Source organism: Cenococcum geophilum (assembly GCF_001692895.1).
Source record: "Cenococcum geophilum 1.58 unplaced genomic scaffold K441scaffold_9, whole genome shotgun sequence".
In the NCBI taxonomy this organism is placed as follows: domain Eukaryota; kingdom Fungi; phylum Ascomycota; class Dothideomycetes; order Gloniales; family Gloniaceae; genus Cenococcum; species Cenococcum geophilum.
The window spans coordinates 1,632,213-1,645,357 of record NW_027137567.1 but is presented as its reverse complement, the minus strand read 5'-3'; the positions used below and the strand labels follow the sequence as shown (position 1 = coordinate 1,645,357).

Here is a 13,145-nt window from a genome sequence, read left to right as displayed (position 1 = left end):
TAGTAAAACTATATTTAAAACTTCCAATCCTTATAGGGTTGTAGTTACTTTAGGGTTTACCTCTATATATAAAATACTACTAACTAACTAAGTTACTTTGGGGCTACAGACCTGCAGCGGCGGCTATTAAAACTCCGTTAATAAGATTCGCTTTTACATCCTAGTATAGATAGAAAGACGCTAGTTGTAAATAACGTTGCGCGGGATAATACGGCGCTTTAGCAGCTAATCTAAGATAAGGTAAGTTTTATCTTAAACCCCTATTTCCTATACACCCCTCCCCCTTATAAGAGCACTAATAATTAGTACGCTAGTTCCCGTCCACCGACCCTATAATGCTTAGAGACGGTTTTCATCTCTTTAAAAGGGCCTACTATAGGGGTAGAAGCTCTATAGCGTAGTGGTTAGGGTATATAGCGAGAACGGCGTGGTGCGGGTGGGCGGCGAGATATACAGCAACGTTAAAACGGAAAACGTAGAGATGGGGCGGCATCTTAAGGATAAGCATTTCCTCCTTATTATAGACGCTAGCAACTAGTATATAACACTAGGTAGGCCGACATATTGTCTTATATTAATGTAATAAAATATACTACTAGCTCTATTCCGCTGGCTAAATATAGGTAACCTCCCTCTATATACCGTACTCTACGACCGCCTTTATAATACCTAGGCCGAACTCTATTCTTATACCCCATTCCGCTAATCTAAACTTAATAGAGAGTAGAAAGCACTCGCTAAACGGGCAGTTAATCTGCACTAGTGCGTCCGTGTATTTATCCTTTAAAAAATCTAGTAGGTCGTATAGGGGCATTATTAAAAACACCCCTCCCTACGGCATTGCCCTATAGGGTAGATTATTATAGCATTCCGTCTCCTAGTCTAGGCTCTCTAGCCGATTTAGCGGTGTAGGGAGCCAAGCGGCGTAGTGCTTAATCGCCTAAGCCAGGCCCTCTGGCTTGGCTATAGTACGCCGCCAATTAGAGACAGCATTGGCGTAGATATCAGTAGTTATAGCATATACCCGTTTACTACGTAGGTTCTAGCGTAGTTTACTAAGCACATCTAAGGTAGTGCCGATAGCGCATAGGAAGAAGACTTTAAGGGAAATAGATAAGAGCTTAACGAGGATTATCCTAGCTTTTTTACGGTAATTATTACTAATAATTGTGTCTAGGTCCTTCCTAATAACGGCTACTGCCTTTAATAGCCTGTTTTCCTTAAGATCTTCTAAGGGGGATAATCTGCTTAAAACCCTCTAAATCCCATTATTAAGTACGGCGATAAGGCTAGTATAGTCTATAAGCGCAGGGGTAAGAGCTATAGAGCCATCTATGGAAAGGCTTAAATGGTAGGGAGAAGAAAAGTAAGTAAAGTAAAGTAAGGTAGATAAAGTGAGGTAAAGTAGGTAGATATGTAAAGTGAAGTAAAGTAGAGCGGAGTAGAGTAATAATACAACGCTATATAGCTATGTATTAGTCTATACCCCCTATTAAGAGGGCTAGTATAGCCGAACCAGCTATAAGTCCTAAAGGAACCACCCCATCTAAAAGAGATTAGAATTCTGAGTTTTTTATTATACAATTGCTTGCAAATCAGACTCCGATTTTTGTGCATACTATAGTAGATTTTCGCACTTTAGGCTAACGACTAATATAGGGTCCTAGAAGAGATCGTGTGGAAGTACAGTATAAAGTTTTATAAGGCTTACTAAGAACTATAAGGACTATACGGCGCCAACTATTTATAATAGGGCGAGCAGTACAAGCACCGGAAACCCCAATAAGCTATTACCTTTAGTTATAACAAAGGGTAAGTTTACTTAAGACTTAGGGGCCAGAACCTAGAGCCTAGTAGCCTTAAGGGGCCTAGAACTAGGCGAAACCCTATAAAAATAGGACTAAAAACTAGGTCCTAATTAGGCAACGTTATTAATAGGTTTAATAGGTAGAATTCTATAAATATAGAAGAGCTAGCTAAAATAAAAAAGGGTATAGTGGCTAATAAAGAGGATTTTCTTAAGACTGCAGGTAGTAACTTTTTACTATACTATCAGCCACTAATCCCTTAGGTTAATAGATTGCGGAAGGTAGTATTTCTAGGCGGTAGGAGGCAAAAGGAAAAGGATAAAAAACTTCCTTTTTAAATAAAGGAGGTGCTTTAGGAAGCAAGGAAGGATCTAAAGGTACTAGTAGAGTAGATAAAATAATATTTTATTACTCTTCTACTATATAAATAAAGTTTCGCGGAGATTTAGGCGGCTAAGGCTAGGTAGTAACCTTTGGTTAAAACGCATATAAAACAGCGTTGAGTAAGTTACCTAGGCTAAATAAACTTAGGAAAGTAGATAACCTAATCTTCCGCCAGATCGCTAAGTCCCTATACCCTACTATCCTATATAGGCTTTATATTTCCATAAAATACGCAATCTAGATATTAAATTCCACGTTTTAGGATTAAGGCTATATATCCAATTTTTATTCGGAACGCGGGGCATTTCGCTTCGTAAAGACGGGGGTTAGAAAAGAGAACTAGTCCTATTACAGTAAATTACTAATAGATATCTAATTGGCCCTTTTCCTAAGCTAGTCTAGTTTTTACTTAGCCCTTCTACGCAGCTACTTATATTAGCAGCTAAGGGTATATAGATATATACTCTCTAGAGAGTCTAGGATCTACAAAGGTAGACAATTCTAATTTGCACTTAATAGGAGGCCTTAATATCCACTCAGCGGATATATTTATTAGTATTAACATAGGCGTCTAAGGGTTAATTAGCGTTGTATTTATACTAGGGGCAGGCGGCTTAATTATAAACTCTTATAAGGTTCTTTATAGTTAATCTAAGCTTATATATAGCAAGGGCTAAGAGAAGAAAGTAGTAGAGAAGGGGGTTTAATTTTAGGGGGGTGTGATTTTTAGTAGTGGTTATTTTAGTAATCTCTAAGAGGGTCCTATTTAGAATGTTTTTAACCTTATAACAAAATTAGGTGCTTTATTTTTAGTCTCCTAAAAGCCCTAGGCTCCTAAGATTAATTCTCTAAGAAGCCTCTAAGTCTAAGTAGCTAAGTCCTAGTAATAGTCTTCTAGTAGTTCTAGACCTAGGATTAAGCTTTAAGGAGCCTCTAGGTCCTAAAAATAGTCTCTTAAGAGCCTTAGGTTTTTAGGGAATATATTCTTAGGAGTTTTACAGCACCCTATAATGGAATAATTATTTCCCCTAGGATCGCATCCCTTTTAGGATCGGCCCTCTTAAAATTAGCCCTCCTTAAATCAGCCTACCTAGGCCAAGAGCCCTCCTAAGATTAAATCTCTTAGACATTAAGCCCTCCTAAAAGCTTTACCTAGATAGAAGCAGCCTATAAAAATTATACGGCTAAAGAAATATGCTGCCTATAGAAAGTATATAGCCATAGCGCCTAGGAGCAACTTATAGCCTAAAAGTATTACCCTAAGAGTAATTTATTTCTAGTGGCCTTTCCTATTATATAGCCCTATTGTTTTTAGCAAATATTTAATAGTATTTAAGCTCTTAGCCGGGGCATCTAGAGGGGAAATATCCTAGCGCTGTGCCCTATTATTTGCAGTGGATAAGATATATCAATTTAGGTCGGATCTTGCCAATTACCCTATTCCTATTCTAGTTGCCTATTACCTTAACTTACTACTCTATTAAAGCTACGTAACGTAAATTTATTGGAATGTATATATATTACTAGTTAATAGACAGTGTAGTTAAGTAATATACCGCTATTAACTATTAACAAGAATAAATGTTAAGAAAGAGAAAGGGTAGCTAAATTCTAAATATATATCTGCCCATATGCCAAAAGGGCGTGCGTTCTATAGAGCTAAGTATAAGATTGCAAATTATTAAACTAACCTCCTCCCATAAAATCACGATGAAATTCTATATTCGTAGTACTATAATAACTAGCAAATACTATATACAGGATATTTTTAGTTAAGTCAAGTTTAATTATTTAGATCGCGCTAATGTTATTACTAAACTCTTAAAGCTTCTGAATCGAACTCCTATTATAATGCTATGAAGTCCTAATAGGCTTTTATTTATAAATAGGGTTGACTAGTAAATAGGGCTGTTAATTGGGCTTAGTTAATTGGGTTAACTAGTTAATAGGTTTAACTAGTAAATAGACTAACTAGTTATTAGGTTTAACTGGTAAATAGGCTAACTAGTTATTAGGTTTAACTGGTAAATAGGCTAACTAATTATTAAGTTTAACCGGTAAATAGGCTGACTAGTTAATGGGTTTAACCAGTAAATAGGCTAACTCTATAGTAGGCCGTAAAATTCTAATTAACTTCCTTAGTAAACTTACCATCCTTATCTATTTTACCCTTTTTAATTTCTACAAGTTTTTTTATTAGCTTGTAATTCTAAGATTTATATTCTATTTTACTCTTATATAGGTTAAGTCCATTTTAGTAGACGCAAATCTAGAACAGTTATATGCTTAGCGGTTAATGTTAGCTATATAGTAACAGTAGTCTGTATAAACACTTCACTAAGTATATCCTTATTTAAGAGCTATATTTCCTAGGTACTACTAGTCTTTTTACCGGTATAGTAGCAACCTCCATTAACGTCTGCGATAACTTAAACATTAAAGGTAGGATGGTTTCTAGAAAGGGTTTATAAAGTACTATTAGGGTCCTACGTTTTGTCCGGGTTTTAGGCTTATAGGTAGCTAGGTATGCATCTAGAATTTTAAGAGATCTGCGATGGCGTGTAAGAGTCATACGAGTAGTAGTTATATCTATAGGTGTTATAATAGGGGGAAATAGGCTCGGTTTATTGCGGAAACGGCGAGATAGATCGTATATTAAAGAACCGGGGAGAATAATCCTTCTTATAGCTGGCGACGTGGTAGACTTAATAGTGGTAATAGTTAAGAAGGCGAGGGACGGTATAGCGACGACTGCGATAGACTTAGAAATCTCTTTTAAGCAGATGTTTACATCTAATTATGCCGAAAAGATAGAAACTACGTTTATATATCTTGCGAGGATTGCTCGTGGCTAATAGGATCAAAAGATATAGTAAGTTGCCAAGATAAGACCTTAACTATGGTCCTCATTTGGATCGCGAAACAAATTTTCTACTAGTTCCCTTACGGAGATCCCCATCTGGTCCTAGCTGGCATTTGCCCCGCCATTGGAAACTCTTGGCATCCACCCCAACAACCTTCACTTCTAACATGNCATCCTGTGGCGAAGGCGCGTTTGAACGCCAGCTTCTCTCTTTATTCGCGTTAAAAATTAAACGCCTCTTAAACAAGGGTGTGGCCAGAGCGGGTCGGCCGCCCTCCCTGCTAGCGTGATCAAATGTTTGACTGCTTTCTCTTAAGATATGACCGCATTCCGCTGAAGTCCGACTATGCGTCTGCCTTACCGCGCCATACTTTGGGCTGTGCAATCAGCCCCATATGCCCGGGCGAAGCTTGTCCCAACTACGCTCCTCTTAAACTGCCTCGCTTTCCGGTCCAAGTCTCCTATATAGTACGGTGCTCTTTCTCTGCCTGTATACTCGTTAACCTTAATAACTAGGTATGGTATTCTTAGCTGACGAGCGGGTTGCCGTGCTCCTGTCTCTCCACCTAACCTGCCGCGTTTAAGTTCGGCCAAACCCCATTCACACCGCTTGCTCCCGTCATACTCCACGCAAAACAATGCGTCTTTTACTACTCAGCGACAGTGGCGAGTTCAGCTTTACGAGGAACTTCGTTGGAAATGATAAAACCCCTCCCTATGCGATACTTTCGTATACATGGGGAGCGGATACCAACGAGGTCACCTTTGAAAACCTGACAAAAGGCACCAGCAAGGATAAGCCTAGCTATAAGAAGATCCGGTTCTATAGAGAACAAGCCAAAAAAGATGGCTTGCAATACTTTTAGATGGACACCTGTTGCATTAATAAGGCAAACGGCACCGAACTTTAGGAGACTATCAACTCTATGTTTCGCTGGTTTCGGAATTTAACGAAATGCTACATCTACCTATCAGATATTTCGACGGCTAAGTGGAAAGCAAGCGATGACTTCTCCGAGTTTACTTAGGAGCCAGCTTTTCAGAAAGGTAGATGGTTTACCCGGTGTTAGACTCTTCTCGAGCTTCTTGCGCCGGGTTCGGTTAAATTCTTCTCCCAAGAAGGCAAGCGACTAGGCGATAAGAGATCTCTAAAGCGACAAATTCACGAGATAACAGGAATTGCTATCCTAGCGCTTCAGGGAGTCCCTTTATCTCAGTTCGGCGTCGATGAGCAATTATCATGGGCAAAAAACCGCCAAACCAGGCGTAAAGAGGACAAGGCCTACTCGCTACTCGGCATATTCGATATCCATATGCCACTCATCTATGGCGAAGGCGAAGCGAACGCGCTTAGACGGCTCAGGGAGAAGCTTAACAAGGCTTCGCATGGAAATGCGTTTATTCATCAAGAAGGTACATCTTCCGCGCCTTAATTCTGCTTCCGCTAATTCGTATAAAGCAACACCCCACTCTTAGATCGTGCCATTCAAACGAAATCCCCGCTTCACTAGCCGTGAATCCCAGCTTACAAAGCTCAAAGAAATTATTTTTGCGGCAGACCGGACCACAAGGACCGCGATCACAGGGCTTGGCGGGGTTAGCAAGACACAGCTAGCGCTCGAGCTAGTCTATCAAATACAGGCTAGGCACAAGAATTTCTCAATTATCTGGATACCGGCGCTGAACAGGGAGATCCTTAAACAAGCGTACCTACACGTCGCTAAACAGCTCGGCATATCTGGATGTGAAGACAACAAGGTAGATATAAAGAGACAAGTGCAAGACTATCTATGCGGCGAAAGTGCAGGCCAGTGGGTTCTGGTGTTCGACAACGCCGACGACATTAATATGTGGATTAGCAAGTTCAAGCAGGGATCTAGCCGTCTAATCGACTACCTCCCAAAGAGCAAACGAGGATCTATCATCTTCACAACTCGTGACAGGAAGACGGCCGTTAAGCTCGCACATCAAAATATCGTAGAAGTGTCGGAGATGGACGAAACTGTGGCTATGCAGCTGCTGCAGAAGTGTCTAGTCGATCAACACCCCATCAATAGCCATAATGCGACAGCGCTGCTCGCCCAACTTACTTATCTCCCGCTAGCCATCGTTCAGGCGGCCACATATATCAATAAGAACATGGTAAGCCTCAAGGACTACCTATTGCTCCTGGCAAATCAAGAAGGGGATGTTATCGATCTTCTCAGCGAGGAATTCGAAGATAAAGGGAGATATCGCAGTGTAAATAACCCGGTAGCCACGACGTGGCTTATCTCGTTTAAGCAGATCCGACAGCGCGATCCTCTTGCAGCCGACTTCCTGTCCTTCACGGCCTACATAGATCCAAAGGACATTCCGTCGTCGCTCCTTCCACTAGGGCAGTCGCGGAAGAAGGAGACGGACGCAATCGGTACGCTTAACGCTTACTCATTTATTACTATGCGACATGCAGATCTTGCTATCAACGTCCATCGATTGGTGCACTTAGCGACACGGAACTGGCTTCGGAAAGAACAGCTGCTTGCTAAGTGGACTAAGAAAGTAATCGTGCGATTAGAGAAAGTGTTCCCGGACAATAACTATAGGAATAGAAGCATTTAGAGGGCGTACCTGCCACACGCGCGGTATGCGCTGGAATCCAATCTTATTAATAGAGATTGGCAGACCAGGTTGGATCTGATGTGGAGATGTGGATTATACCTCTACGAGGACGGACGATACAATAAGGCGGAGGTATTAGTTGGTCAAGTAATGGAGAATCGAATAAAGGTGCTTGGCGCTGAGCATCCCTCTACGCTGACCAGCATGGCTAACCTGGCGTCGACGTACCGGAATCAAGGCCGATGGAAGGAGGCCGAAAAGCTAGAGGTGCAAGTAATGGAGACGAGAAAGTGGGTGCTTGGCGCGGACCATCCAGATACGCTGACTAGCATGGCCAACCTGGCGTCGACGTGCCGGAATCAAGGCCGATGGAAGGAGGCCGAAGAACTGGACGTACAAACGATGGAGACTCGAAAGAGAATACTTGGCACAGAGCATCCAGACACTCTGGCTAGTATGGCCAACTTGGCGTCGATATATAGGAACCAAGGCCGATGGAAGAGGCCGAGAGCTGGGAGTACAAACGATGGAGGATCGAAAGAGAGTGCTTGGTGTAGAGCATCCAGACACGCTGACCAGTATAGCTAACCTGGCGTCGACGTACCCGAATCAAGGCCGATGGAAGGAGGCCGAAGAACTGGACGTACAAACGATGGAGACTCAAAAGAGAATGCTTGGCACAGAGCATCCAGACACTCTGGCTAGTATAGCCAACTTGGCGTCGATATATAGGAACCAAGGGCCGATGGAAGGAGGCTAAGGAGCTAGAAGTACAAACGATGGAGACTCGAAAGAGAGTGCTTGGTGTAGAGCATCCAGACACGTTAACCAGTATAGCTAACCCTAGCGTCGACGTACCAGAATCAAGGCCGATGGAAGGAGGCCGAAGAGCTAGAGGTGTAAGTAATGGAGATGAAAGAGGGTGCTTGGCGCAAAGCATCCCTCTACGCCTAACCTAGCATGGCTAACCTAGCGTTGACGAACCGGAACTAAGGCCGATAGAAGGAGGCCGAAGAGCTAGAGGTGTAAAGTAATAGAGACGATAAAGAGGGTACTTGGCGTAGAGCATCCCTCTAATGTTAACTAGGCATGGCCAACCTGGCATCGACGTTTTGGAATTAAGGCCGATGGAAGGAGGCCGAAAAGCTAGAAGTATAAGTAATGGAGATGAGAAAGAGGGTGCTTGGCGAGGAGCATCCCTTCTACGCTGACCAGCATAGCTAACTTAGCGTTGATGTTTTGGAATTAAGGCCGATAGAAGGAGGCCGAAGAGCTTTTTATGTAGGTAATGGAGACGTTTAAGAGGGTGCTTAGCGAGGGAGTATCTAGATACGCTAACCAGCATAGCTAACCTAGCGTTAACGTTTTAGAATTAAGGCCGATGGAAGGAGGCCGAAGAGCTGTTTCTGCAAGTAATAGAGACGAGAAAGAGGGTGCTTGGCTCGGAGTATCTAGATACGCTAACCAGCATAGCCAACCTGGCGTTGACGTATAGGAATCAAGGCCGATGGAAGGAGGCTAAAGAGTTAGATATGTCCGACGCTACATCTACAAAGCATCCTAGCGCCTTCTGGTTAGATAAAGCTGGCTCTATAAATCCATCTTCGCTATTATAGATTACCGTGGACATAGAGTAAGTGATAGATAGTTATTCGCCTATAACCTTCTATAGGTACAAAGAACCGGCAATTGAATATAAACCTAATATAAGAGATGATGATATTTAGTCTGTTGAGTCTACACCTGATAATATTAACTCTTTAGCGGAGTCTACCTTAGGGATGGTGCATTACCGATAGGCTATAATAAACTATATTGTGAAGATATTTACCGCTAACTCGGAGCTAGTAGCTCTATATTAGGAGGTAACTCATAGCATAGACGAAGCCAAATTTGTGGAAAATTACTGGCGTTTACTAAAAAGATTCTTCCTGGACCTGCGATTTAAGGGATATACTCCTTCCCAAAAGCTTATAGTTAGATTCTTGCGATCGCGGAGTAGGAGAATCCACATCTCCTTAGAGATTCGCCGTCTCGTTATGCCCTCGGATAATAACGTCCGAGAGAAAATTAATATTATGCTTAAGTAGGAGCAAGGCAGTCTCTCCTTATTTGATCGTTTTCTGGATAAGAAGGATTCTGCAGCGCAGCTAGCACTAATGAATACCGCTAATAAAACCTCTGACGGTAAGCTAATCGTATAGCCTTAAGTTAGAGATAATGTAGATACCGCTAGCATAGAGAGCAAAGATAGTGATAATAATAAGGATATAAGCGGTGATAAATCTGAGGCCGCGATTGAGGATAATAGCACACTATCTAAAGTAGCAGTAACTGCAGAGTTTCTCGCCTTTGGACGACCCTTTGGCCTATATAAAGAGAATTTGCGCGCATTTCTACGTCCTATGCATAAGGCGGCTCATTTATAGGACTTGTATAGCGGAATTTAGGCGAGAAGAATAGAGGGAGGTAAGCTGTTCGACCTTAACTACGACATCTCCTTTATAAGAGGATTTAAATTAGCTATCTAGGACATCTGCAAAAGAGGGATTAAGCATATTGCCGGTTGCTAGTTGTTATAGTAGCCCCTATCCGGGCTAGAAGATAAGTTAGAAGTAGGCTATATTTGAGTGTATTTTATGCCCTTTATAAGCTCTAAGCTCCATTCTAAGCTTAAGCAGTTACTTTAATATCTTCTCCTATAGTGAGGCCGGCGCTTTTATAACGATATTCCAATAGCCCTTGCGGGATTACTATTTCCTAAACTTTCCAATGCCCGTGCCTGCGTGCCAAAATTAAATTGGGAGTTTTTAAACCGTGAAGCTGTTTTCCTTTATGATATAACTTTAATGCGCCTTCTACTTAGTTACTTTACCTTAAAGGCAAATATAGGCACTATTAGGCTAGGTAGGTAAGCCAGCTAAGGCTACCTAAGAACTTAAAATATATAAAGCTAAAGTAGATAGGCATGTTTGGAATATAAGGGCATACTCGCTTAGCAGCTAAGCCTACGTCTAGTAGTACTAGCAGCCGATAGGTTTAGGTTATGTAGATAAGAGGCGGAGCTAGCGCCACGGGCTAGATTAATATAGGTGCCGGTCGCTCGGACAATAAGCTAAAGAAGAGAAAACCGCGTAAAGCGGCTATAAAGAGTAGTATAAGAAATAATATTTATAATAACGATGGGTAAGATAACCCAGTTTTCTTCCTTAGTATTAACACTGGATTAAATAAGTCAATAGCTTGGACAATTATACTGGGTATAAATAACAAGGCGACTTTCTAGTGCCTTTGCGAGGCCTACTAAAGCATCTCATCTAGGTGGTGTAGGTTGAAGCGGGTAACTAGAATAAAATTCTATTGGGTATACTCGAAAATAGTCACTCTTTCTTATAGTTTATTCCTTGCGTTATAGGATGCGCAGCTAATGCTAACGCAGTTCCACAGTTTTCTGTTTAAAGAGACGCTAAATTTTCTTTATATTAACATCTATAAGGATAAGGAGCGATACCCTAAAGTGTTAGACCCAGAATATGGAGACTATTGCTATAGACCTTAGCCATGGCTATTAGGGACCCTATATCCTAGCTATAAGGTTTAGCACTACTTTACATGGCTATTAGGGACCCTATATCCTAGCTATAAGGTTTAGCACTACTTTATGCACCTAGAAGATTGCGGGACCTTTAGGGAACTAAAAGAAATGCTCCCTGTACAAGTTAAGGGTCCTATTACGCCTTATAGTAGGGCCTTTAGTATGTATATTAAGGAGCGGTACTCTATCCTAGTGATCTTTATTCTGGCGTCTATTATAGTCTTACTTACTCTTAGGGCTACCCTCTAGTTTATACCTCCCTGGTTAAATAAGCACCCTAATAATCTACAGAATGCGACGGTTCTGGTAATAGTGGCCTTTATAGTAGTCGGGTTTTTTGTTTAACTTTTAGTCTCACTTCTTATATTTAGGTGAACGAACTCTTGAATTAGATAATCACTTAGTAGGCACGCACTATTTTGGATAGTTAGTTAGGTGAGATAAAAACGGCTGTAATAAAATATGGCTGTTACGTACTAAACATATCTCCGGAAGTTTCTTAATGTTTTTGGAATATCTCGTTCCAAACCCTTACTATATACTAACTATTATTAGTTAGAGTAAGTAGGGGGTTCCTTAGTCAATAGGGGATAATAAGAAATTTGTGTGTGTAAAAACCCTAAGGAACGTAGTTAAACATTCAATTACGCTAGTAGGGAGGGCGGCTGACCCGCTTTAGCCACACCCTTGTTAAGGGTCTATAACGAACTTTTAAAAGAGGAGGATATTTATCTCGGACATTCTTTTAATCAAATCCTAGTCTTTTGTTTAGCTAGTTCCTGCTGTAAGGCGGCCCCTGTGGCCTACCGAATAAAGCCCCAAAGCCCTAATAGCTATATTAACCCCTAAACGCGTATTAGTAATACTACCTTTAGAACCGCTAGTAGCTTTATTAAGATATATAAAGAAACCGAGCGCGAAGGTGTAAGAGGCCTAGTAGTCGCTAAGGATATAATCCTAAAGATTAGTATAGTTTAAATAGTAAATAATTAGACGGCAAGCCTGCATTAGGAAATAGAGGCTCCCCATTTAAGTAATCCACGCCTCGCTTACGACTTTTGCGCTACACCTTAACCGACAATCTTCCTTAACGACCAACCATAAAAGGCCCTCCCTTCGCCGTCTTTTATCCTCCATCCTTCTTAACTTTTTCTCTCTACTCTCTCCCTTCCCCCCTCGCTCTTCTTCCGTCCGTCCCAGCCGCCCCCTCTATTGCGCCCCAATTATCTATTATAAGGCTTTTTTTTTTATAAACTCTGCCGCAATATATACATTGTCCCTAACTCTACTTCCATTAATCTATTCCTCCCTATCGTCTTATTTCTATGTATACTATACTATCTACTTTTAGGCACCCTAAGCCGCTGTTAGAGAAGCCGCTTCTAGACTTATCTCTATAAGCAGTTTATAGACGCCTCTTCTTCTCTCTTATACACTCTCCCTATCCTTCTCTTATTAACTTTTACTTTCTCCTCTTAGGCGAGTTACGACTGCGGTTAAAGTGGCGATACCTCCTATTAATTATACAGTTAACGCTAGCCTATATGTTTAGAAACTTATTCTCTACCTTAGGGTTACTAATAGTATTCGCTGCGCACTACCTAATATATATTTTAGCTAAAGAATGTATAGTACTTATACTATTATCTTAGCTCTAATTACCTTGCATCGCACTCTCTAACTTTAGCCCTTTAGTAGAATACGCTAACTAATCCACGCTCCGTTATCCGTATCCCACTAGGGCTAGATCCCTTAATAATAACGTAGTAAGTTACTGGCATAAGGCATTAATTTCGTTCTTATAACCTTTATATTGCCATTATGGCCCCTATAGGATACTCTGCCTTATATAAAGTATCTAGCGTGGCTATAACGTTATAATACAACTAGTAGG

The 13,145-nt window shown here is 41.2% G+C and overlaps 3 protein-coding genes across 3 annotated transcripts; all 3 read left to right on the top strand.

Moving 5' to 3' along the window:
• The first annotated feature begins 5,284 nt into the window (after nucleotides 1–5,284).
• K441DRAFT_364822 (uncharacterized protein) lies at nucleotides 5,285–6,102 on the top strand. Its single transcript, XM_067641409.1, has 2 exons — nucleotides 5,285–5,523; nucleotides 5,572–6,102. The coding sequence occupies exon 2, from the start codon at nucleotides 5,694–5,696 to the stop codon at nucleotides 5,919–5,921; it is 228 nt and encodes a 75-aa protein (XP_067507055.1). The 5' UTR covers nucleotides 5,285–5,523; nucleotides 5,572–5,693; the 3' UTR covers nucleotides 5,922–6,102.
• A 512-nt stretch (nucleotides 6,103–6,614) lies between these two features.
• On the top strand, nucleotides 6,615–7,658 carry K441DRAFT_694120 (uncharacterized protein; the record flags this gene model as incomplete). The annotated part of the gene is made up of 2 exons (XM_067652699.1): nucleotides 6,615–7,465; nucleotides 7,508–7,658. The coding sequence occupies exons 1-2, from the start codon at nucleotides 6,904–6,906 to the stop codon at nucleotides 7,654–7,656; spliced, it is 711 nt and encodes a 236-aa protein (XP_067507054.1). The 5' UTR covers nucleotides 6,615–6,903.
• A 229-nt stretch (nucleotides 7,659–7,887) lies between these two features.
• Nucleotides 7,888–8,037, top strand: K441DRAFT_487945 (uncharacterized protein; the record flags this gene model as incomplete). Its single annotated transcript, XM_067641957.1, has 1 exon — nucleotides 7,888–8,037. A coding segment is annotated over one exon (150 nt), but the record flags the coding sequence as incomplete, so codon positions are not given.
• Nucleotides 8,038–13,145: the final 5,108 nt, after the last annotated feature.

What these genes read in the sequence shown, in the direction of transcription:
- K441DRAFT_364822 (XM_067641409.1), top strand. Translation starts at nt 5,694, where the DNA reads ATGCGTCTTTTACTACTCAGCGACAGTGGCGAGTTCAGCTTTACGAGG.